Source organism: Labrus mixtus, chromosome 3 (genome assembly GCF_963584025.1).
Source record: "Labrus mixtus chromosome 3, fLabMix1.1, whole genome shotgun sequence".
Taxonomy (NCBI): Eukaryota; Metazoa; Chordata; class Actinopteri; order Labriformes; family Labridae; genus Labrus; species Labrus mixtus.
In genome coordinates, this window is record NC_083614.1 from 12629793 (window position 1) to 12654411 (window position 24619).

The 24619-nt window shown below is 42.4% G+C and overlaps 1 protein-coding gene across 3 annotated transcripts in view; it reads right to left on the reverse strand.

Annotated features, from left to right (window-relative positions):
• Nucleotides 1-919: 919 nt before the first annotated feature.
• The window catches only part of usp24 (ubiquitin specific peptidase 24), a 43671-nt gene continuing 19971 nt past the window's right edge, over nucleotides 920-24619 (reverse strand). For 2 of the 3 annotated variants that reach the window (XM_061031786.1, XM_061031775.1), the window contains 45 exons: nucleotides 23952-24005; nucleotides 23727-23860; nucleotides 23525-23591; nucleotides 22734-22844; nucleotides 22532-22630; nucleotides 22086-22259; nucleotides 21904-21989; nucleotides 21467-21575; nucleotides 21208-21363; nucleotides 21018-21115; nucleotides 20828-20923; nucleotides 20515-20737; nucleotides 20259-20421; nucleotides 19756-19917; nucleotides 19535-19605; nucleotides 19288-19448; nucleotides 19142-19203; nucleotides 18848-19039; nucleotides 18630-18744; nucleotides 17072-17216; nucleotides 16874-16993; nucleotides 16658-16783; nucleotides 15767-15865; nucleotides 15573-15655; nucleotides 15346-15487; nucleotides 15130-15249; nucleotides 14791-15005; nucleotides 12565-12689; nucleotides 11883-12024; nucleotides 11316-11466; nucleotides 11079-11174; nucleotides 10496-10599; nucleotides 10280-10393; nucleotides 8330-8537; nucleotides 8128-8217; nucleotides 6865-6967; nucleotides 6656-6774; nucleotides 5730-5843; nucleotides 5572-5637; nucleotides 5412-5478; nucleotides 5163-5241; nucleotides 4991-5066; nucleotides 4360-4446; nucleotides 4143-4253; nucleotides 920-3042 (listed from right to left, as the gene is read on the reverse strand). In XM_061031786.1, the coding sequence (XP_060887769.1) occupies nucleotides 2980-3042; nucleotides 4143-4253; nucleotides 4360-4446; nucleotides 4991-5066; nucleotides 5163-5241; nucleotides 5412-5478; nucleotides 5572-5637; nucleotides 5730-5843; nucleotides 6656-6774; nucleotides 6865-6967; nucleotides 8128-8217; nucleotides 8330-8537; nucleotides 10280-10393; nucleotides 10496-10599; nucleotides 11079-11174; nucleotides 11316-11466; nucleotides 11883-12024; nucleotides 12565-12689; nucleotides 14791-15005; nucleotides 15130-15249; nucleotides 15346-15487; nucleotides 15573-15655; nucleotides 15767-15865; nucleotides 16658-16783; nucleotides 16874-16993; nucleotides 17072-17216; nucleotides 18630-18744; nucleotides 18848-19039; nucleotides 19142-19203; nucleotides 19288-19448; nucleotides 19535-19605; nucleotides 19756-19917; nucleotides 20259-20421; nucleotides 20515-20737; nucleotides 20828-20923; nucleotides 21018-21115; nucleotides 21208-21363; nucleotides 21467-21575; nucleotides 21904-21989; nucleotides 22086-22259; nucleotides 22532-22630; nucleotides 22734-22844; nucleotides 23525-23591; nucleotides 23727-23860; nucleotides 23952-24005 (5298 nt within the window). In that variant the 3' untranslated portion in view covers nucleotides 920-2979. The remainder of the gene's footprint in view (nucleotides 3043-4142; nucleotides 4254-4359; nucleotides 4447-4990; nucleotides 5067-5162; nucleotides 5242-5411; nucleotides 5479-5571; nucleotides 5638-5729; nucleotides 5844-6655; nucleotides 6775-6864; nucleotides 6968-8127; nucleotides 8218-8329; nucleotides 8538-10279; nucleotides 10394-10495; nucleotides 10600-11078; nucleotides 11175-11315; nucleotides 11467-11882; nucleotides 12025-12564; nucleotides 12690-14790; nucleotides 15006-15129; nucleotides 15250-15345; nucleotides 15488-15572; nucleotides 15656-15766; nucleotides 15866-16657; nucleotides 16784-16873; nucleotides 16994-17071; nucleotides 17217-18629; nucleotides 18745-18847; nucleotides 19040-19141; nucleotides 19204-19287; nucleotides 19449-19534; nucleotides 19606-19755; nucleotides 19918-20258; nucleotides 20422-20514; nucleotides 20738-20827; nucleotides 20924-21017; nucleotides 21116-21207; nucleotides 21364-21466; nucleotides 21576-21903; nucleotides 21990-22085; nucleotides 22260-22531; nucleotides 22631-22733; nucleotides 22845-23524; nucleotides 23592-23726; nucleotides 23861-23951; nucleotides 24006-24619) is intronic. The other variant, XM_061031781.1, reaches the window with a different exon arrangement.

Genomic DNA, 24619 nt, shown 5'->3' on the forward strand with positions numbered 1-24619 from the left:
AAAGAGTCACTTTGATGCCCTGAGTTAAGTGCATATTCAAAACACCCCGACGTATTCGCTAAATGGAATTCATTCATCATTACTTTCAAAGTTTACATTTGTTAATCTGTCATGCTGGACCATAAAACGGTCGGTCTATTGTCAGTTTTTGAGTACGGTTGTACTCTTGGTTGAGTCTTTTCTTTTTAATAAAGTAATGTATAATCTGTAAACCTTCAGTTTTTTAAATTAAAGAATAATCCGCAATAACACATGAAAGCGATGTTTACAAAAGGTTGTGCATTCCAGTTTATTTTATATCAAATTTCCCCTTAATCAAACTCTGATGTACAAATTAAAACCGAGTTTTAACATGCATTACAGAATCCTGCGTTAGCAGAAGTGAATTTGCAAAATTGGATGACAGTAAAAACCCGTACAGATGCCAACCCTCCCTCCCTCCCCCCCTGAACACACAGGCCCCCCTCCCCCCCGCACACACAGGTCCCCCCCTGCATCCCCCAGGATAAAAACTAAAGACTGAACTTTTCTTCTTTTGGAAGTCGTCATGGTGATGAAGTGGAGAGGAGAGACTAGTGCTCATGTTGCCGTGAATCTCTTGGCACAGACTGCATGCAGCTCCGTCAGACGGACACAGGGGGGAGAGGGGGGGGGGGGGGTGCTTATGACCGATTACACAGCAAACAAATACAGCACGGAGGGGGTTTCTTGTGTCTGACAAACTTCACCACTTTCTGCCACACATGCAAATGTGCCTGAGAAAACGACGTGACACCCACGAGTGAGACCGATGACAGCAGAGTAGGGTTGTCATGATAACAGACTTGAAAACTTTGATTTGATTCTAGGACAAAATACAACAATGCTGAAACCTGTTTGATACCACGGCAACAAAAAAATCGTAGTCCTAGGCACCCAATATCAGGCAATTTCTTGTTTTTAATGATCAAATATTGCAGACAAACTCCTTCACACTGTCTAAATTGCCAAACATTGGTGATTTTTGTTAAAATGGGTGTTTTCTCTAGCTCTTCTCCAGATCTACCCACTTTTACAAACATTACAAAATGTTTTTGTACAATTCAGGCAGTGCTCTGGTTCTTTCTCTTGCGGCAAATTCGGTGTAAAAATGTGACAGAGGATGTGAAACCTTTGAAAAGTTTGGGAGTCCTCCCTCGTCTCAGGCTGGGATGATGCCGACCAGCCTCTGTCCCAACAGAAATCATTTAGTATGATTGCTTCTTTAGGTCCTCACACTTTAAACGTTTACCTATTCATTATTAAATTAGCTGAGAGCTAATATGCGAAGCTAACTGAGGCTCCTGTCTGCAGGGTGTGGCTTACCTAATATTAATCTACAAAGTGTCTCTGCAGGATCGAGCAGAGTGAAAAGAAGCAGCATATTACCATCACCAAAACCCCGTCCTGTCACCTACACCCACCCTCAGCCTTCCTCCCCCGTTCACAAAGTCAACAACCAACAGTTACATTCCTGCACGCCTTTTTTCACATCACACAGAGGACATTTTCCCTGTTTTTTTCTGGGTCTGATAGGGGTGAAGAAGCCCTGTCGCTCTCCTGCAGCGCGGCAGGGAACAGGAGGTTAAGGCACTTCAAGTCTCCCGTTGATTGGTGGAGGAAGGTGTGTGTTTTTTTGCGGGTGTTCGGGACGATGGATGCACGCTGTTCTGGTATGAAACTAGAGCTACATTTGGGTGGAGCTCCCCCTGTGTGTGTTTCAGAAAGGAGACGAAAGCAAAAAAAAAAAAGGCAAACGGAAATCAAACCTGATAAAGCGGAGGTAACAGTGAGGCGAGGACGACTTGCTCTTTGTGAAAAAGTGACACACATTTGCACGATTTTAACACACGCTCTATCGTAGTGTTTTTGTGTATGTTTTTGTGAAACCTTGGCACCTAAAAATAAAACATGCTCCTGAGCTCCCCCTCAGTCGGCACTGACGGCCCACCGTGGCTAATCTGTGCGCGTTCAGATCAGCTTTTCTTGCATAAGGCGTGAAACTTACTCCAGTCAGAGTCAATCCATCCAGAGTCCAAAAAAAGAAATCATAAAAAAAGGCGATGAAGAAAGAAGAAAGAAATAAAACCCAGTGAGAAGAAAAAGCACAAAAAGAAGAAGGAGGAAGAGCACTGACGATGGCACTGTTTGTTTCAGATCTGCTGTTTCTGTTTGTAGGACAGGTATGGCCCTGTGCTGCGTTACCATGGCTACAGTGAGGTAACAGCGTCTGTATAAGTGGCACTGAAATCATAAGTTGTTAAAAGCAACAGAAGAAGAAGTAGACAGGATCGCGTGGAGGCTCTAGAGGAACTGTTGTGTGTCACACTGGACCGGGCTGGACTATAAAGTGCATACTAAACCCCGCCCCCTCCCAAGTGCTTGTGTGTGGAGGTGTTCCTGTACAGGTGCACATGTGTGTCTGTACGTGTCTGTATGTGTGTGTGTGTGTGTGTGTGTGTGTGTGAGTTCCTCCAGAGCAGCTAACGTGACCTCTCATTATTTGCACGGCTGTGAGTAAGAGAAGAACTTTAAAATATTATCTTACACTGGAAATTACACCTATGGAACAAATCTTTACAATATGAATATGTCTGTGTCGATACGTTGGCAAAAATGAGCAGAAAATTGTTAAAACACAACCCGAAGCCGTCGTCCCGCTCGCCGTCATTCTGACTGAACGAATGAAGGAGGGTTTCTGCTCGTCCCTCCACCATTCCTCTCTGCTGCCCTTTAATGAGAATGATCCTCCATTATCGCCTCGGCTGCTCTGAAACGAAGTAATTCATTATTTATTCGAAGCTCCTTCTCTGCCGCGGCGACCCAGAGAATGAGAGTTCTGATTGGCTTGCTGTGGAGTCCCAAATGTCACGACCAATCAGAGGCAAAGTGCAGCCCTTTGGGTCGGCTGCCCGGAGCAGAGCCGCCTCTCCTGCGGAGGGATCCTGCTGAGTGGAGGAGCTACGGGTCCACGTCTTCCAGATCGCTCTTTGAGTCACCGAGCATCATGGGAGACTCCGAGCCCTGGGAGAGAGACAGAGATTTCATTTAAGAACAGGAATGTGGCAAAGTATCGATGTGCTGAGCATTGAGTGAGGGATTAGATTCTCTCTGTCGTATTCACATCGCTGACAGAACATCTCTGACAGCTCGTGTTGTGTGGGCAGAGAAGAATAAAGCTGCTAATAACAACCGTGGGAGGTGACAAACTGCTGCTGACAGACGAGCTTCTATTTCTGCTCCATTCTTCTCTGCTGATGAGTTTAGTGAGTGTGAGCTGCTGTAACTGTTTCCAGGAAAAGGGAGCATCTCTTCTTTTCTCTTTTTTCCTCAAATAAGCTTCATGTTTGATTTTAAGGTTGAACTGGTTGTTTATAAAAGGCTGAATGAACCTCCAGGTTTCTTATACCAATTTCCTATACGCACACTCCTGAAATTTTCTAGAGATTTCAGGAGGACTGTTCTTAAAATCCTCCTGACCTGGTTGTTCATACTGTGCATGCACCTCACAGCAGGAGACTATCCCTGAAAAAGAACGAGGCAGAAGTGGTGAACGAAGCAATAGTCTGCTAAAACGATGCTCTAATGAGAATCTTTTCTTTTTTAATCGCATGAACAGAGATCGTCCCTGTCACGCGCTTAATGTCTGTGGTCGTGCACCACAGACTTTCTGCGTGGTCTCCTAGGGCGCTGACTGGAGGAACTCTGGATAAAGGCCGAGTGAAAAGTTGGTAGTTTTGCAGCACATGCAGCTCACCCTGAAAACTTCAGGAGTTTTTTAGGAGTTTTGTCTAAATGTGAACAAAGCCTTAGATGATCAGTCTAGGCCTCCTGCCAGTCCCTCACTAAAATCTTAAGCTCAGAAGTGAACACCCTTTGGGGTCAAGGACCCTCAACAAGTCCTTCTTCAGGAAGCTAATATTCTGTGTATTTTGTCTTGTTTGGTTTCTCCTCAGCTGTTCTTTCACCATTCCTTCCTCTTTCCCTTATTGTAGCACATGGTTCAACTACTAATTTTTGTAACCTGCTATATAATACATTAAATGAATGATTGACTATAATATTATGAGGTTTGAAAGAGGCCCACTGTGTGGTGCAGTGATTGTGATGAATCCTTGTAATACCTGTCGTAGGCTGCGGTCTGCGTTATCGTTGGCCGGGCTGCCGTCTGAACCGTTACTGCTGCCCGACTGTTCCTTTTCATTCAACAACGCCGTGGCATACGCCAACGTATCCTGCAGAGACAAAGAACAGAAGACAAATATTGTTTTTTATACAATCAAACCTTTATTAAACCAGATTGGAAATCTGAGATGATTTTTACAAGAGACCTGCTCCTACCTGTGCAGAGATAGTCCTCTGGAAGGTTTTATTGGTGGAGGTCTCGTTGGAGACGTTGCTCTGAGGAGTCCAGTAATGTTCTGTCATCTAAAAGCAGAGGGGACATGATCCAGAAACAATATCAGTTAATATGATATTTAAAGGATTAATATCAAAGAGCATGAAATGTTTTCCTCTCGCTAAAGAGGAACCTTTTTTAACTCTCGGGGGTAAGGTTTTGAAAGAGTTCAAATTGAGTAAAGCTGGAGGGATTATATATCTCTTCTGTACTGGGAATGCCTCAGGAGGAGCTAGAAAATGTTGCTGTGGAGAGGGACGTCTGGGGCAACTTTGCTTGGCCTGCTGCCACCATGACCCGACCCCAGATAAGTGGAAGAAAACGGATGGACTGATGGTGGAAATAGTTCAAACTCATGTTTAAATGACCGAACTTTAGTTCTTTGCAAACAATGTTGTGACAATAAAAGCTTTCAACTCTGCAAAACAGCAATCAGGTGAATGAAAATTTAAGGTAGCACATTAAAAACACAATGGATCATCTCGATGAAAGTGTGACAAGAGTTCATATTCATGGTGTTTTAAACTAAGCTGAGATCCATTTCTCGGTTTTCTCTGTTGTAGGGAAACTTGCCTTTTTCTGGAGCCACTGCACCGCCCAGCTCCAGTGGCCAGACAGGTCTTTAAAGTAATCCTTGGCTGGAGCACACCTGAAACATAAACAGAGGATCAGAATTATAAATAGATGAATAATATCAGCACGAGTAGGGTCATATATATCTGAGAGAATCTGAGGATGCACTCACTTCTGAGCTAGAGTAACCAGAAACTTGACACACTGGTAGCACCGCCGGCTGTCCAAGTTGTTGCTCTGATGCATCAAAGCTGAGAGGAAAAAAACACTCAGTTAGATTTTTATACATTTGATAATTTAATTTAATTCACAGAAAGACTGACAGTGTTGCCGGATAGGATGACAGTCAAGGTGAGGGTGTAACAGCCTTCTGCTGCGAGTGTCAGAAATAAGAAGCACCATCAGAAACACTGAGACGTACCTAAAAGGCCTTTCTCTGACTCAAAGGCATACTTGAGTCTCTGGGCCTGCAGAGGATCCTCCATGACCTGAGGACAACAGATTTCACTGATGTTAACAAAGCTGATCCTAAAAGTGATCTGATTAAACCAAGGTGGAGTAAAGAGATGGCTGTGACTCACCAGCAGCTCCTGCAGCATCTGGAAAACGTTCTTCAGTTCATGAGGGGGGGCCGTCTCCAGCTGAGTCTGCAGGAGACACAGAGGAATCATCACATGTAACACTCTCAGATGACTGTCAGCTCTGACACGCATCTCTGAGTGTTTTTTTTTTTTTTTACCTTGAGCAGCTGCAGCACACCGAGGGAGAAGGGCTCGTTACAGAAGGAGATGTAGGTCACCATTTCGATCAGCAGAGACAGAGGACCTGACAGCTCCCGCATCGCAAACATCACCTGCAGGACAAACAGGAAACCAGAGAACAGATCAACCCCAAACCCTCTGATGATGTCGTTTGTCCTGAAGAACAGCTCTTCATGTGTAGTTATTGTTCTTTTCTGTCTCTGACTGTTGCATCCTCCAGGGTTTCAACAAGTCCTCTTTAAGAGATTTTATGACTTTTCTTGAGACTTTTGTGAATGAAGTTTAGGACTTATTTAAAGCAAACAAGAAAATAAAAAGAATAATCCAAAGAATCGAAGAATTACCTGCAAATTAAATAAAATGTATTCATATTCAACATGAACTATCTAATGAGAGATTATAACCAAAAGTTCTTCAGTTTTCTTGTAGAATGTGCAACAGGCTTTACATTTGTTCTTAAAGAGTTTCATGTGCTGCTCTCAACATCTCACTGATACTGCAAATATGGCTTTGTATTATCTTTCTCTATATAGAGAGATCTTTATCTTCCTCTCTATTTATGAATGTAATAAAAATAAATGGATGGGAGAAGCAGCAGGTTAGCCCCATTTGTGGAGGTGCAATAAATCTGACTGGAATGTATAGATATCATTAGTGCTTATTGGTGTCAGTGTGCTTTTTTGTAATTACAAAAATGAATAATGTTCATGAAACTTTTTAAATGTGTGAACTTTGCACTTCAATTTTTAAGAGCTGTCAAAATCATACTGAAGACATTTTATTGCCCTGGGTTTGAGACTTCTTACAGACTTGCAGAAGCCTGAAGTAAAGTTCTGGATAAAGGACAGACAAACATACTGTAGGGTTAGAAGAAGTGTAAGAGGTTTGTTGGTAGGTTTGTTACCTCCAGGAGGTAAGGCTGCCCCTCTGGAGTAAAGAGGGAGGCCAGGATGTCAGAGTGGAGCGGGAGGAGCGGGGTGGAGGACGGGACGCAGCTCACTCTCAGAGTAAACCCTTCTGGAGCTGCGAAGGACGACATGCGAGACAATAAATGATCAGACTCTGAGCTTCAATGTACAGAAACGTCAACCCTGAACATTGAATGTGTCTCACCCTGCGTCCGCTGGGGGTCGAGGTCACAGTGCAGCGTGATGAGGGCGAGGGTGCTGTGGAGGTGGAGGAACTCCCGAGCCTGAGCGGGACTCCAGCGACGATTCTTTAGAGAAACACAAACAAAACAAAACAACAATCAGTCTAAAACATTGACCCTGATATATTTAACATACATGCCACCACAACACTCTCTACAAAGACACCAGACTTCATAGATACTAACGTTTAAGGCTGTCTGTGTTAACGCGTCAATGGTGATGCGATTAATGTCTAAAATTAATAAATGAATTATTTGTAATCACATTAATCGTTTGCCATTTTGTCCCATTCAGTGTAGTGGAGTTAATCCACCGTAGTGTCTTCCTGCCTCCACAGTGATGGAAATAAATGACACTGCGGCTCCTCTAAATGTCTCATTTCATTTTAAAAAAACACTCAGTTGATAAGTCAAAAGTAATATTCACCTAGTGACAGCCAACATTTCACTTTTTTACTGCTCCATTTCACAATTTTAATAAACGCTTTGATCCATTAGGACTTGGTGGTTAAGTTAATGTCGTAACTTTAGATCTACTGGAAGTTCCTTTTTGTCTTTCAAAATAAAAAGCAGGTTTTTCTCCAAAGAGTTAGTTAAGCAAACTGACCTTAACAGTACAAAATACAAAATAAAAGCACAACAAAAACCTTTGTAAATGCAAATAATGGAATTTCAAACATGTGATTAAAAATTCTAATGAATTGTTATTAACTATTGAAATGCAGCGATTCATCGTGATTAAAAAAACTATACTAATATGACATTGCAGAGCACATAAGTTTGTAGATTGCTGTCTTTATTAGTAAGTTTGTTTAAAATAACAGCTTTCCTTTGGCGTTTTAAAATGTCAGTTCAGATTAAACACAATATTTGTGTAAAATAAATTACACCGAAAACTAAAGGCATTCATTTTGATATTTCAATGTAGTCTGGTGTGTTTGTTGAGAGTGATGTAACAGCTGCTTCCCGTTTAAAAAAACATCTTCCCCTGTAAAAGGTCCATCTCTGTAGAGTTCCTATCTGTAATGTTGTCAGACACTTAGAATAACAATCTGAGACAACTTTTAGACTTTGATCAGGCACATTTTCCATTTAAAATGTGGGGAAGTAAAATGAGTGCAAAGATGGAATAAAAAGGATTTGAAAGTAGCACACAGGTCAAAGAGAAAGAACAACTGTGTTCTCAAGAAACATAATACTGAATAGTGTATATAGTGGGGTAGTACCTGGTTGTTTTGTCTGTTTGGTCCCAACAGGAACATGAGCATCCGACGATAAGCCGAGTGTTTCAACAGCAGCTGACAAGGACCACAACCCTGAGAGAGAAACATAAAGACATACCACTCAGAATCATCATTTCATCTCATTTTTCATAATTAAGTAATACAACAAAGTCTAAATCTACATATTTGATCATGTTTTTTTTACCCTCTGAGCGAAGTTACTGAAGAGGCCGAAGTACTGCCCACAGTTCTTCACATTCTCAGGAACGTCTTTGTCCAACAAGGAGAGCAGGGCGTCCATCAGATTGTCCAATCCCGGGTCTCCAAAGTGAAGAGCGCTTTCCAGAGTCTTCTCAAGGATGGCTGCCACCACCACCCTCACCTCCCTCACGCTGCACTCCAGCAGACAGACCCTGAGGAGGAGACACACGATTGGTCAATAACTGTGTCCTGTTGCAGCAGCTCTGTGTGAGTTGTGTCTTACGTTCTAATGGCCACACTAAACCCTACCTGAAAACGAGTTAGTTTGTATCTACAGTGCCCTGAAAGGGATAACTTAATTTAATGTGATTGAAAATAATGAATGCATTGATATCAGATTTCATCGCATCATGATTAGCGCGTTAACGCTGACAGCCTTGTTCTGGAGGAATGTGGCCATAAGACACACCGCTGAGTTTAACCCTCAGTGTCTCCTTTTTTAAAAATGAATCCCTGCTGAGGACAGTTTGGTCAGCCGATGATTCAACACAGAGAAATAAAAACTGTTTTTTTTTTTTTTAATTAATACCAAGACCTTCATCAGTAGGGCCGCCCTGCTAAAGATCACTGATATGTTGTGAAGCTGTGGCTTAAACCCACGAGAACTGTACTACTTTTCTCTTCCCCTGGAGACGATGTCAGCAGAGATCAAAACATTTCCTCTGGTCTTATGGGCAAATATATCTGAGACACTTCAAACGATCAGGGACTTAATTATGTGATGCTGACGCTTCAAGGGAAAGACAGTAGACCAGTTTAACCCCAGGACTTCACTCCTGTGAGCTCCTAGAGTGCATTTCATTCTCTATGGATGCTGAGGAGTTACAGAAGCATGAAAATGGATATGAAATTATCCAACCAGCCCACACCCTCTTTACTTAGCTCCTCTCAGAAGACACTCACTTAAATATTCTGTTATTCAGCGTGCTGTCATTAAAACTAAAGCTGGGTGTAGAAGCTAACAAAACCACTCTGCATTAAATACACCAACATGATTGGTTCTTTTTAAATACTGAATTCCTGCATTGTACGAGTGATTATGATGATCAAATTCTTATTATGTTAAAAAAAAATCTGTCATTTTAAAGGATTCAAGTTTTCCAAACTTTAAATACTTTGCACCAGCGCTGAGTCAGAGCAAGTGGAGATTTAGTGTCGGGTGGAATCCCTTGACCCGGTCAGAGAGTTCAGTGTGTATCGATTAGAATGAGAGAGCAGCGCTGTGAGCTGCCAAGTCTGCAGTCTCACATATCACAAGGACATCTAAAGCAGTGCTGCAGTGATTAAATCCAGGCTACAGAGTGTACACATCAGGGCTCCACTGTGAGACTACTTTACTCACATTTGCCCCTAAAAATACTCATGAATGAACCAGAAAAGTGCTGCTAATTGTTCAATGACTGCTAGTCCTAAAGTACAGATTTCATAGGGCAGCAGTCACAGAGAGTTTGATGTGATGAAGCCGTAAGATAAAGATGTGGACACTGCTTGGGAGGATTTTTGTCAAACATATAGTTTGTTGATTTTCAACCAGCTGTGTATCACTGTAACATGATATTCTGTAAATGAACCATGTTTCACTCCCCTTCCCGCTACCCGTTTTCATAAACTCCCTGCACATGGACTAAGAATACTCCGCCAGGTGGAGTTTCTCAGAAGTCTTTCTAACTATCAAAATTATTAATTATTAAAAATACGAAACTTTACAGACAATTTTAAGCCGTAACGCTGAACATAATGTGGTACCAACTAGATTAAGAGTGTAGAGTCAGTTACCATGGTGATCTAGCCAGGTTGATTCTGGCTCTAACTCTGACTTTAGGCTCAACAGTCCAGGATTACCTTCTAATCTGGCTTCATGGTACACCCTCAGGTGTTTATGTTGATCACTGACCTGGTGATCTCTCGTCCCTCGGATCCGACCAGGTACTGAACCATCCACTGACACGCCTCACTGCTCTTTGTCAACAACACCTCCACTGTGGCCATCCACTCCTCTGTGTCCACCCTGCAGGACAGACACGTGGGTAACAGGTGAGACACTGTGATGCTTAAAATGCATATTTAAAAGTGTTATGCAGTGAGACTGTGTGTGTGTGTGTGTATGTACCGGAGTTTCTTTTTGGTGTGCAGGTAGGTGTGAAACAGGAAGTGAACAGCCAGCTGCAGACTCTCTTTGGCCATCTGCTGGTAGTCGGGATGCTTCAGCTTCGTCTGTAACGCACAAAAACATCAACGAAACCGATCACTGAAAGTCAAAGCGTCTGTGCTTTCTGTAGGATTTACTGTTGGGACTACAAGTTTCTAAGTATCCATATCAGTGGTGTCGTTTAGTTTTGAGTTAATATTGGTCCCACTGTGATTTCACATCACACAACTTGAATGAAATTGAGAAAAAAAAGAACCAAAAGATGTAATAATTGAGCAGAAATAGTTCTTTCAGGTTCCTGTAAGGGAGCACAGATTGTGCAGAAGGCTTTTTGTTGTTGTGATCAAATAAGAAAGAAAACCACTAAATAAGTCACAATAAGATATTATTAATGGAAAATAGGGATTAGGTTAAGAGGCACATATAGAGAGAAATATTAATGATTCAAGTCCTTATTTTACATGTCAATACTAAATAACGTTCTTTTTAGATTTTCATGTTGATTAATGATCCAGTCAGAAACTCAAACAGCAGGAGAACGTACGGCGTTGACAGAGGCCAGTGAGAGGCTGAAGTTGAAGTAGTCACTGTTGTAGACGTCTCTGTTCCTCATGAACTTGAGATTCTCGTCTCTCACCATCTAAAGAAACAGAAGAGAGGTCAGATGAGCCGGAGCGTTCCAGCTGCTTCTCCTTCTGTCACTAACAGAACAGATGGTACGATTACTTCCTCCACAGCGGGCGGGAGCATGTTCGCCCGACGCAGCACGATGCTTCTCTACCTGATAGATGCTGGCGGGCATCTTCTCCACAAACAGACCCTTCTTCTCTCCCTTACGCACCAGACGGGTGAGGAGGGTGAGGCGGTCGTTGTTGGCCCTGGGGGGGCGAGGAGAGGACTGAGGGGAGATATCAGGAGAGGACGGAGCAGACCTGGAACACAGAGAAGGAGGCTGGATGAGAGGAGACGTGGCATGCTGATGATGATTCAGATGTTTTTAAAAAAACATGAACGACATGTTATCTTGGGTACTTTTCGATACTCTTGATCATTAAAATAATAGATTGAATTGTTTTAAGAGACATGGTATTGAAAAATGTGAAAGTGTTGAAAATTCTGACAACCTCAAAACACACTTTAGCAGCCAGCTGAGTTTATCTGATTAAGACAATTACATGAGATGCATCTTATTCATGTTTTCCTATTTACACTCTTTTTGCTTTATTATTTTATCTGCAGTTGAATTGAAACACACATAATGTCTTGCACATGTCTTTAAGAGCTGTTCTTCCACTTGTGCTGGAGACTGTGAGTGACACATTATTTATGGAGAAGCAGTTTGACTCACAGCGTCAGGTCCTCGGCCTCTTGCCTCATGATGCTCACTCTACTCTTCTTTGGGAGGACAGGCGAGTTCAGGTCACTGATCTTCTGATAGAACAACATGTAGGCGTTCCAGTACCTCCGCCTCACGTCAGGGTACGGGTTGGCTGCACACACACATACACACAGACACACATACAGACATAAGTTACCTATGTATATCAATCACATCAGCTGAACTCCACTCCCTTGAAGTCTGATGCCGTGTGAAAAAAACATGTCTCCTACATTTGTGTCTTCAATGTGACACAAACACAAAAAGGAATGTTACCCGACATAATATACTCAAAATGTGTGTCGTGTTAATGTCTATTTTTGATTTTTCTCTTCTTCTGCTCACTCGCTGCTTAAAGACGAGCAATCCCTCGTCCAGTGAATGATGTGTACCTTTGATAAATCAGTTCTTTGCAGGATTTTTAACCCACATTTCAGGATCATCTCCCTTCAAACCCAGACCAAGACGATGTCAAATATGTACCAGATATAACCAAGACTTTTTGCCACTGGAAAACCAGGAAACAACGGCTCTAAGCGAGTCCAGTGGAGTCATACAGTATCATGAAGTCCCCCATGTGAAATGTGAGCAGTAGGATTCAGAAGTTAATAGATAAATGTTATAGAAGTCAGAGTTAATGACGGTTACTTACACTGGTCATAAACTTTGGGTCGGTACTCTCCCCCGAAGCACTCGTACTCCAGAGATTCATCGTTCATGTCAAACTCCTCGACCACGTTGTCGTTGAACTTGTACCAACGTCCGCGAGCGCTGCCACTGAGAGGACGGACAAAAACGAAGAGGCCGAGAGCAAAAAAGAAGGAAGAGGAAATCAATTAAAATAAACTAACATTAAATCCACAATACCAACTACAAAGAGGGCATTTTTTATATATGTATATGTATATAGACTTCTCCTTTCTATTGGTCTGTTCTGCCCGTGCCTCACACCACTGATCCTTCTTTATCTCAAGCTCCTTGTCATTTTGACTGCTGTGTATAGAGGTGCGTATGTGCTTGTGTGTGTTTGTGTGTATGTGTGGATGAGCGTCTGCTGCATATGTGCTTTCGAGCGCGGAACTTTGTTTTTTCAAACGGTGCACTCTAACCAGAGTGCAGGCCTAGATTTGATTTCATGGTATGACTGTCCTAAGTTCCATATTTGTATCTGTAAAAATCAATAAATGTTGATCACAAAGAGGGCAAATAATCAACCATGCACATCATGTTTGAACTCTTGTTGCAGACGTTATAGTTTACAGTGTAGCATTGCTAAATGGTCAACTCAGTGCAGGACATGTCTGCTAACACGGGGATGTTGAAGCCAACATTTTTTCTTCAATATGATTCTGGTAAATATCATCGATACTTGTTATGGTACCGCAGCAACAAAATAAGAAGTGCTGGTCAGTTCTTTTTGTAATTAACCAAAATATGCAGGCAAACTCCTGCAAACTGTCTGAGGGCTTTTTCACACCTAACCTGTGTGGTACGAGTAAAATCATCTCCAGTCTGTTTGCCTATTTAGTGCCGTTCATTTGCACTGGTACCAGATCAAACAAACTGAGGTCGCTTAAAAAGGTGGATCTTTTTTCAGAACCTGGTGCAGTTCGTAGTAGTCAGAATGTGAATCAATTAAGCAACCCCTGTAGGTCTTCTCTAGTCATTCACAGGCACACCTGACTGATCTGCTGAATCGATGTCGGTTGATGAGCACGTCAGGCCACAGAAGGTTTGATGTGCGCCTTCTCCTGAACTGTCCTGATATTCGCCTTCAGCGACTCCAGTAAACCAGAATTATTCCCACAAGAAATTCAGACCAATCAGAGAGCATTTTCCTCGTGCATAACACATTTTGGTCTGCTTGTAAATGTCCCTGTGTGAAGTGAACACAGACCACACTTGAGGTAATTATTCAACAATGTAACAAACTGGTCCATGATTCAGACAAGAGCAAACCAACTTTAGGTGTGAGAACGCCCATTATTTCACAAATATGTTGGCAGAGTTTCATTCTTTTGTTCACAGAAGTTTAGGTTCATTGTTTTATTGATCTTGGGTAATTTAGTATAAATCATTACAATTACAGATTTTATTATTTCAAAAACACACGGGTTTAAACCGACATAGTTCTCTTACTTTCAATTACTTTTTTATAACCATGAACCTATATTCTATGCACAAATTTCCCCCACGGGGGATCAATAAAGTTTATCTTTATCTATATTTTACCAGGTGAGTCCTCTTAAGATAACAAGATCACCTTTGAAGGAGCAGATCAACAGCAACAAAGAACCACACAGTGACAGCTCTCTCACACTCACAGGCGTAACAATAAGATTAGCAGGTTTAAGTAAAACACGACATTTCCAATTCAATTTGCATGCAGAACCGGCACTATGTTTTGAAATTCAGCAAATCTGCCTGCAAGCGACTCTTAATGCTTTGTCGATACTGTTGTTGACACTTTCAAAACAAAAAAGCAGATCTGAATTGAATAACCGACTTTGCAGCAGTCTGCGAGAGGGAGTTGAAAGTGTTAGACATTAGCTCCTGCAGTCTTTATACGTTTCCTCCTCCTCCTCCTCCTCCTCAGTGAGTGCTCCAGCCTCACAGAGCCAGACATCTGGAGGTGCTTATGAACTAAACTGGGACAGCCCACACAAAGTTGACGCTGCATTCATGTGCCCCAAGGAGGTCCTCTCAAATCCACACAGAACACTAAAGCGACGGATTACTGTGCTCCACTAATCTCTCGTTATGTGCTTCTTACAGAAAGACAGAACAGAAGCTGGAAAATATCAGACAACTTTGCAGCAAGAAACAATAAATGCTACTCATTTTTAAACTTACAGGTTTACACTTCAGTGACTCTTACCGTCTGTCTTTGATGAAGGAGTAATAGTGTCCAGCATGAGCCTGACCGCTGTGGACTACAACTCCCACCAGTTCATAGTTCTCAGAAATGGTGACTTTCTTCCTAGGTGATCCCCCCGAGGTGCCGTCTCCTCGCCCCTCGCCGCCCTCCCCGCTGCAGTCCTGACGAGCCATCCCCGACACAGTGTACGGCTCCATGTTCAGCACCCACGGGAACTGTACCAAGTAAACAGGACATCAATCAAAACCACATCAAAAATCAAAACCACTGGGATTACAATTGAAGGAGAATATCAGTGGATGCAGATTTGTTGATTTCTGGATTAGAAACTCTTCGTACCCGGATCTGTTCGTCGTATTTGATGGATCGTCCGCTCTCCCAGTCGAAGCCGAAGCGCATGAGGTGAATGCAGAGAACACTGGGCAGAGATTTGATGCACGTCCTCTTCACTGTGGTTCTCTGTGCATGTAAACACACTGTTAGCATTAGTAACCCTACATAGCATAGGTTTGAAGGTAACATCATTTCGAAGACCTTCCAGAGCCCCATACAGACCTTGTCTTTGCATTTCTCACAGTAGTACGCGTTGCTGCCCTCCAGCACCTCTCCTCTCACAAACTGGTCCAAAGAGATCTCTAAACTTTGACAGGATGTCACCCCAAGGTTCAGAGCCATGAAGGTTTCCTCTCGCTCGTACCTGTGGGCAAAGAAGGTCAAAGGTCAGACATTGTTAACGAAGAGGCTGCAATAAAATCAAAGTCTCAACGTTTATTTCTGCTCACCGGTGAGGACAGTCTTTACAAATCTTCTGGTCGGAGAAGATTCCCTGAAATGTGTTTTTGAAGATCTGCTCTCGACCCATTTTCTGTTTAAAACACGTCTCATCATGAATCACATCATCAGAACCTTTAAGATAATATAAACACTCAGTTGGTGTGTGTTTTTTTTTTTTACACCTGTGCTGTTTGAGTTTTACCTTCAGGTGTTCGTCCAGCTGATCCACCAGGCTGGTGAAGAACTCATAAGCATCCTGCTGCTCTCTCACGTACAGCTCTTTGTTCCACATCTTAAAGATCTGAGACAGATTTATGTGTGAGAAGTAGTTTCAGAATTAACACTTTAAGCTCAACAAAGTAATGCAGAGTGATTACAGCAACATAACGACAGGTGACTATCTCCAGCTTAATTTATATTATTTATGTTTCTTTCTCTGGAGTGTAAGAGCACCTGAAGACTTATTTAAATACTCAGTAAAAGAACTTAAGCTTTTATAACTCCTTTATAGTCTTCTGACTACTTAAAATGCTTTTACACCGCAGGCTGCAATGTAAAGTGTTCTTTAGTATTTACTAATCATATTCATACACTGCTAATGCAGCAGCAGGAGTAATTTGAAGTTCAGCGTCTTGCCCAGAGACTGTAAATAGTAAGAGGACAAAGCCTGAGTGATGTCAAGATCCCCCCATATAGTGTTTTTCAGATGGAGACATTTACAATTCAGACCACCTAAATTTTTTAACCAGGAGGATGTTAATGTTTTTATTGAACATTGTAAATATTACAGCAGCAAAAAATGCTGAATGTGTTATTTAGACTTTGCAGGCACAAATCAATCGACACTTTGCTCAGTTTTCTCAGAGCAAATGTTGAATATTGAACTATTTAGTACAAAAAAATAGATATTTCTCACTGTGGGACTTAATGACAATGCTCACACTTGTGTAGTATCACATCAATTCATTACAATCAGAGCCTCTCAGGTTTCTAAACAAGCTGCAGTGTGTGTGTGTGTGTGTGTGTGTGTGTGTGTGTGTGTGTGTGTGTGTGTGTGTGTGTGTGTGTGTGTGTGTGTGCGTGCGTGCGTTACCTTCCAGAAGTTCTCTGGGATGTAGTACTGCAGTTTGCTCTCCATCAGGTGACCAAACAGAGACTGCACCTGGTAGAAGACGCTCTCCTCAGGCTGATCTGTGTCGTCCTCGATGGACAGGAAAGCCTTCAAAACAAACGCACACCCAAAATAAGAGCCACGCTCAGACTCCACCTTGTGGCTGCAGAAGGTAACAGAAAAAAGAAAAAGATGTACCTCTGGTAGTCCAGGCTGCATGTAGAGCTGCTGGAACACAGCGTTCATGTAACACGTGGCTCCACCGTTTTTCAACCCGACGAAACCCGAGACTGATCGGCTCTCTACAGGAGGGAGATACTGAGGGAGGCACAGAGGGTTAGTACAGCTTATCCATCATTACAACTGTTTGTTAATATATAAATAATGCTGTCTTACATCAAACTCTTTGCAGAGGGAGGGGTCAGACTGGTGGTGCATGGACATGAGCTCTTTAATGATCAGTCGCAGGTTTGACAGCGAGCTGTCGGCCAGCATCACCAGAACCTCGTAGGCTGCCAGACGGCTGCTGGCTGTGCTGCACCTGGACACACAAACACAAACACACACACACACACACACACACACACGTACACAGAGATAACAAAGATTAACAATGAAGTTTGCCTGAAAAAAAAAAAAACAGCACATGGCATAAAGATATTCACCCTCAGAGATTTGCAAAAGAAAGTGTTGCACCTGCGCTTACATAAGTATTTCTTTTATTTTAATGATGTTTCATAGAGAATCCTCAAACAAAACATCAGTACAACATGAACTAAAAGGCTAAGTGAGTCAAATATGCATAAAAATGTGATGTTTTTAATTAGATTTGACAAAAGAACCAAACACAACACAGTGATTTACACACTTCTTAAAAAAAAAGACAAATAAATACTTTACTTAAAATCTGAACACTACGAAATTATTTTAATTGTGCATAATTTAGTTTTGACCCTTTTTCATTTAAATGAGCAGATTTCATAAAAGTATTTTTTATATTTTCATTTGCAATAGCAGTACAGGAGTTTTTCTTTATTGGCGTATCTTCAAGTGATTCATACTCCTAAAATCTCTCAAACCTGAAGCAGTGACTGTTCTGTTTTCAAACAAATCCAATTAAAGCAGAAATATGCAAACAAATCTGAACAGCCAGTCACAACCGCCCTTGTGACATGTAATGTACGTTTTCACCACAATGTATTCTGCAAATAATATAAAATGATATAAACAAAACCACAACATGATGCTGTTGAAGAGAAATGTATTTTTTACGAAAAGAACAAATGCTCTAGCTGTTGAAGGTTTGACATGAATACAGGATTATGGTCGGTATCAAGCCTGAATGGGCTAAATGAGTGTTCATTGAACACGCTCAGATCTTTGGTGAGCAGTAGACTACACACTTTGATTTGAAAATCAAAGTGCTCATGAAGAGAACGTGAATACACTAGAGATAAGAAATGACCACTCAAGTGGAATAAAGGATTTCAAGGATGCATCAGAAAAATGGCTACATCTGTAGAAAACGCCCTGGGCCCGAAATGTAAAGTACGGCAACACTTCCTGTTTTCAAAATAAAACCTCAATCTGTTTTATTCACACATTGCTTTTATTCTGAATTTGTTTCTGGGAAAGTTAGTAGTTGTTATAGTCATTTGGGATGTTGCCTAGCTCTGTCTTCTACACTTTCTTTAAAACTAATGTTGTTAAAAATCATGTAGGCTGTTTGTACGCTATGTAAAAAAATGTAAAAACATGAGGTTACGTGTGATATTCATTCTCCCTCTCTGACTCTTCTCTGCATGCAGTTGTTTTTGTGTCTCCATGTTGGTTAAGCATCTGTTTTTAATGTGAATAAGATTTTTCAAAGCTTAATCCCTGAAACTCAAAACAACTAAACTACCTCTGAAAAGGTCCGCACACAGTGGAAAGATTGAGTATTAATATGGCCTACTTTGGGTGGAAGTCATGGCTCGGGGTCGGGGAGGGTGTCGGGTTTGAACTGTTGATGATGATCCGAGAGGCTCGAAACAGGAAGTCATCCAACAGCTGCTGGATCAGAGACGGACCTGGAGAAGAAAATATTTATTACATATAATGTTCCTCGCTTTAATAAACAACCAGCGTACGTTAAAATAAAATATGTCAGTATGTGTCCCTGTGAGTGCTCACCTAGATGTTCCTTCTCATTTCCACACAGTGAGAGCAGCGTCTTGATGAGTCGGAGGTGTCCCGCCAGGAGGACGTTGTCCGCCTCGCTCGTCTCCATCTCTGAGCTCCAGCTGGGCTCAAAGTTATCGAGCCAGGAGATCTCGTCCTCCAGCATTGTGGCTGCACTTACTTTGACCACCTCCATCTCTGACGCTGAAAGAGGCAGAGAATGAGAAAGATTGTATGGTACACTGATCTTAATGGTTCAAAAAGGGGAATCTAAGCTGTAACTGAATGTAGAATGTATTGTCTTACTGGTGAGATCATCAAGAAGCTGACATCTTAAGTCGAAGTACTCGGTGCATTGGGACAGCAGCCTGAGAAGAGAAGCATCATCAACACCAGATCTCTGTCACAGTTTCAGTGTTGTGCCTGTTGTGTGTGTGTGTTGTTTTGGTTACCTTTGGTTGACTCCTCTCATGATGGATGTGGGACTCCATAATGGCAGCTGAGCGGTAAGAACGACCGAGAGGAGGAACAGGTTCGGTTTCTGGATTTCGGGGAAGGCTGAGGTGTCAGACTGGCTCAGAGTGTAGAGCTGATCACAGGCCACTCGGCGGATCTGACAGAGACAGCGAATGTAAGAACACACTGCAGTGTTTGGGATATAACATTTCTCTTGTTGAAAAAGAAGAGGGTGTTGTTTACCTCTCCGCTCGGAGATCCCAGCAGAACATCGATGATGAAATCATTGACGGAGGGGAGGTTGTAAAAAGAACCTGCAGAGAGAGACCAAGTAGAGGATTTAATATCCCTGCACACCAAACACACAACCTACAAACTACAGTATTACACCACAGCATGGTGGATCAATGTGTGTGTGTCCAGAAATAATCATCGACAGAATGAGTGTCTGCTAAAAGTCTTACACAGCTGCTGACAGCGGAGCTGCAGGCAGGTCACCAGCAGCGACAGAGCTTCGCGGGCAATGATGGTATCTTTGATAGAAACACTCTGCTGTCGGACACATATCCCAGCATGCAGCGCTGTGGGTGTGGTATCACCCTCACTGCTGGAGCTGCAGTTACTTCCTGCAAACAAACACACAACATGTTTTGCTTTAGTTTCATTTCTTTAGGTTTCGTTTTGATTCATCAGGAAAGTTTCAATAATGACCTGCTGGAGAAGAGCAAGAAAAATATTTAAGACATGAATCAGAGGTGAAGTTTTAAAGCTGAATGACACCTACTGACTTTAAACATCCAGCTTAAACACAACAGTGTCAGCTTTTATACAACCACATACAACTGCTTTATCACGTTGTAGTCACAGATACAGAGTCACTATGAAGAAGAATATTTTTTAAAGTCTCTCGAGTCATCACTTTATTTATATTATTGTTAATACTTTTTCATTATATATTCTGCGTCACCTGTGCTGCTGACTCTGGTGCGAATGCCTTGCGGTAGTAGAGAGCCATGGGTCTCCCTGATTGGCTGAGGGCTTCCGACCAGATCCAACCGGCCAGCCGCAGCCGCCCAGGTCAGCCGCATGAAACAGGCCACAGTGGAGGTAAAGTCGCCCACCTCCATGGTCTAGAAAATATAACACCGCAAACATAATCAAACTTTTCTACAGTTTAATGATCAATCTGGGTGCTGAGAGTAAAAGATATCGGTCCTGAATACCTGAATAGCGACTCGAGCAGCAGGAATGATCTCCTCCACTCTGATGGACGAGCGCTCAGACAGCGACATCTGTCTGTACGAAGACTTCTCCGGAGTCCCGCAGAGAGACAGCTGACGCCCAGAGCGTCCGGCGTTACGAAACGGGCGAGACGACAGCGCCTCTCCGTCCCTGATGACATCATCATCTAGCACTGCGGGCATGCTCTGACCGACCAGAAGAAACCTGCAAAGACAAATGTCAGTGCATGAAGTCTGACGTGATAGGTGGCCTTAACTGTCAGCCCATGTGTGAATATTTAAGATGAATGTGCACCTGGCCAGCTGAAGGCAGATCGAGTAGACTCCTTGTCTGGTCTCATAGTCGACCTCTGACGGGATTGAGTCTCTCTGCATCACATTCACCACCAGGCTGCCGAGACACACAGAGAAATACAGCTGTCAGAAATCAAATAAAAAAACAACTCTAGTCTGTGACCGGACTTCATGTTTCTGGTCTCTGTTACCTGAGGCCTCCTGCTTTGAGGAAGTTCTCACAGAAGGACTTGCTGCTGGTTTTGGCCATCTCATCATCTGAAGTGGGCATCAGCTTTGAACTCAACACCTGACCGAGAGCCAGAGAAGAAAACAGTTATAAATGTACAATGTGTGTTATATATTAGAAAATGATGCTGGGTGTTAAATGAGTGCACATACCTCCAGGTTGTAGAGCACTCTGAAGGTGGACATGCCCGGTGCTGAAGACCTGAAGAGGGACTCCAGGATGGAAGCAGCACTCGGCTGGTGCTGTTGTTTGGAGGACATAGAGGGGGAACGAGAGCCTGAACCCTGACCGAGGGTGAACAGTGTTTTCTGCAGAACAGAAACACAGAGAAAGTTTAGAAAATAACAGAGACGGATGAAGGAGGAGAATTTGAGAAACAGTGGAAGAATCACAGACAGTGGGATGATGTACCTGGTGGCTCCAGACGCTGGATTCTTTGGGAACAAAGTTGTCGAGAGCATCCTGCACTTCAGGATCTGTTGGAATCAGGAGCAGCAGCTTCCTCACACGGAGAGTGATCCTGAAGAAAAAGAGGCAAATCAGCTGCTGCAGGTTCTGCAAAGGTCACTCTGTTTAGCTCGCAATGAGCTGATAAAGTTTTTTCTCTGGTGTGGAAAAAGGCAAAATATTTCAAATATGGATAATCATAATGCACCACTATCTCCACTTTGTGAAACAGGCCAACATGCTCTGTTGGGTGAGAAAAGCAAAAGGAAATCAAAGTTTTCCTGTTTGATGCTGTCAGAGCCTTGTAGAGCCCCCTCCTTCTACTTAATTGGGTTTTGCAAAAATGACACTGTCAGCTGCGTTGTTCAAGTGTTGTATCAAGTCCCTTTGTATCATCTTACCTGGATTCATCGAGGTTAGCCAGTTGATAAAGCATCTCAAACACATTACACACCAACGCCATCACCACACCGGGAAGAGATTTCTCCTGAAGACAGAATAACACAGAGACAGTGTATCAAAACGGATGAAACATCAATGGTTCCAGAGTCCTTACAGTTTACACTGAAATGTGAGCTGGTACCTGCTCCAAGGCGTAAGCGGAGTTAAAGACGGCCGAGCTGGAACTGCTGGACGCCGATGCCGAGGACTCAGAGCTGCCGGAGGGAGTGCCGGTGCCAGAGCTCTTTACAGTCAGACTCTGCTCGTCATTGAAACCGAGCTGGGATAGAAGCTTCTGGTCCCGGTTCATCGTCAGCTATCACACGGGGGGGAGGAGCAGCAAAGGGGGAAGAGTCAGAGAAATAAAAGGGTTGAGATTGTTTGAAGCTGTGTTTCCCCTGCCACTGAAGCAAAGCCAATAAAACAGAGTAGGCATCCTGACTAAAAGAATTTACAGTGCACTGATTGTTAATTGTTGAAGGTGTACTGGCTTCAGGGGAAACAACTGAAAAGGAGAGGAGTGAAACACTGCTATGAGGGAATGAAAGATAAAACTTTAATTTAGAACAAAGAGTGATTAACACTCACCACGCTGTCATTGGCAAAGATCTGAACATTATCCACCGGACAGCTCAAGTGCTCAGCAATCTTCCACCGGATACTCCCTATCGTCTCATTACTGTGTGTCTGCAGGACACACACACACACACACACACACACACACAAAAAGATGGGTTATTTTCTCTGTACTCGATAAAAGAGTGATACAGGAAAACCAGGGATCTAGTACCTCTAAGGTGAAAGTGTCTTTGGTTGACTCATAAGTGATGTGAAGAGTGACAGGGTGTCCGTTGTACGAGGCCCCGTGAGGTAGAATGGTGCGAGGAACTGAGTACATGTCCTAAAGAGAGACAAAGAATTAAAAACTGAATCTTTAAACATGAAAACATCAAAGAAATCCTCCACATATATATATATATATATATATATATATATATATATGTATACCGTATATATAAATATGCCCAAGTTCATGAGTGGCTTCATGATACATGATGAATGTCCCTTCTCCTTCATGAACTGTGTCTGGATAAACTTTTCTGCTGCTTTAAGCTACGTGAGGCTCACCAGGCTCCAGTTTGATGACCTGTTAGTGAGGATCAGTACCAGTTTTTCTCTGATGGACACAAACTACAGGCGTTCTGTTTCAGCTGTGGAGCTTCTGTCAATCTGTCTCTGCTGAGTGACACTTTCACTGTATCTAACACTAAGTCACACTGAAGTGGGCTGAAATCTGTCTGACTACAGCGCTATGAACCCAAAATAGACAGATTTGACTGAATTAATCATGAGGAAAAGGCTGAAAGGATGCTGAAATAACTACATCAAGACGCTGATTTGCAAAAAGTATTAATTCGTGATTTGTGTCTGTGCAACAAGAAGAAATTAACTGTTAAAATGAAAATACAGCATTGATGCACATTAAGCCTTTGTGTTGACTTTGGATGTAATGAAGCCAATAAAAACTTCTCTTTGCCTTTGGTCTGAACACAGCTGAACAGTACAGAAACAAGGACCTACCTCTATTGTGATTACGTAGCGTTCAGCCAGTAGCAGCAATCTTTCGATTATCACCAGCTTAGTGGATCTAGAGATAAATAACAGAGAGGTTTTTCACTGTTACAATCATATTTTCTCTGCATGATGAGGAGTTAGTAAGACCGTAGAAAAGGAACACTCTTTTACCAACATGTTTTCATAGTTTTAGTAGCTCTGTTCTTACCCAAACCCCCCTCTGTACCTGGATGGTGATTGTACAGATGTGGCCACAGTCGGCATGGCAGTGGCCGTCAGCATCTTCGTTGCCCTAGTAACAGCATGTGTTAAAGTGGGCCCGCCCAGCGCCGAGCTGGCAGCCTGTAAAAAAAGAAAGAAGAAGCAGCCAATCAGAAATGAGCTTTCAGGTGTTTCCGTGAAGTGATACAGTAATCTGTTTAACACTTCTTACCTCCAGTCGCTTGTAACAATCAGCAATGAACTTCTTGTGCAAAGACACAGAATCCTGTGAGGAGGAGAAGTTTATATTAACATACAGATTCACTGAAATTTACTGCTGCACTTGTACTTACGAGAATTAGACAACGAGAGCTTATTATATATACTTATATATTACTTTATTAGCTTCTCTGCACTGGCTCCCTATCAAACCTACAATAGAATGTTTTCGTCTCACTATCAAAGCTGCTAATGGTCAGGCACAAACTTATCTTAAAAAGCTCATAGTGCCATATTATCCATTTAGAACATTACGCTGCCTTCAGTTCTCAAGCTCCTCTCCGTTGGAATCATCTACCGGTCAGGGTCTGGGAGGCAGACACCGTCAGTACTTTTAAGAATAGACTTAAAACTTTCCTTTTTGATAAAGCTTATAGTCTAAATTGATTTCAGCATCCCTCCTCAAAACCTAAAGCTTTTTATTCTAATCTTAATATTATTTAGCCTTGTATATATTAGTCTTTTTGCTTATATTATGGAAATATTTATTTTCATACTTTTTGTACATTGAGAGCAGTTACTGTGTGTGTGTGTTAGCATACATGGCCAATAAAGCTGATTCTGAAGCTGCCTGATAGAAATATGTCACACATAAAAGGACAGATGAGTGAACACACACAC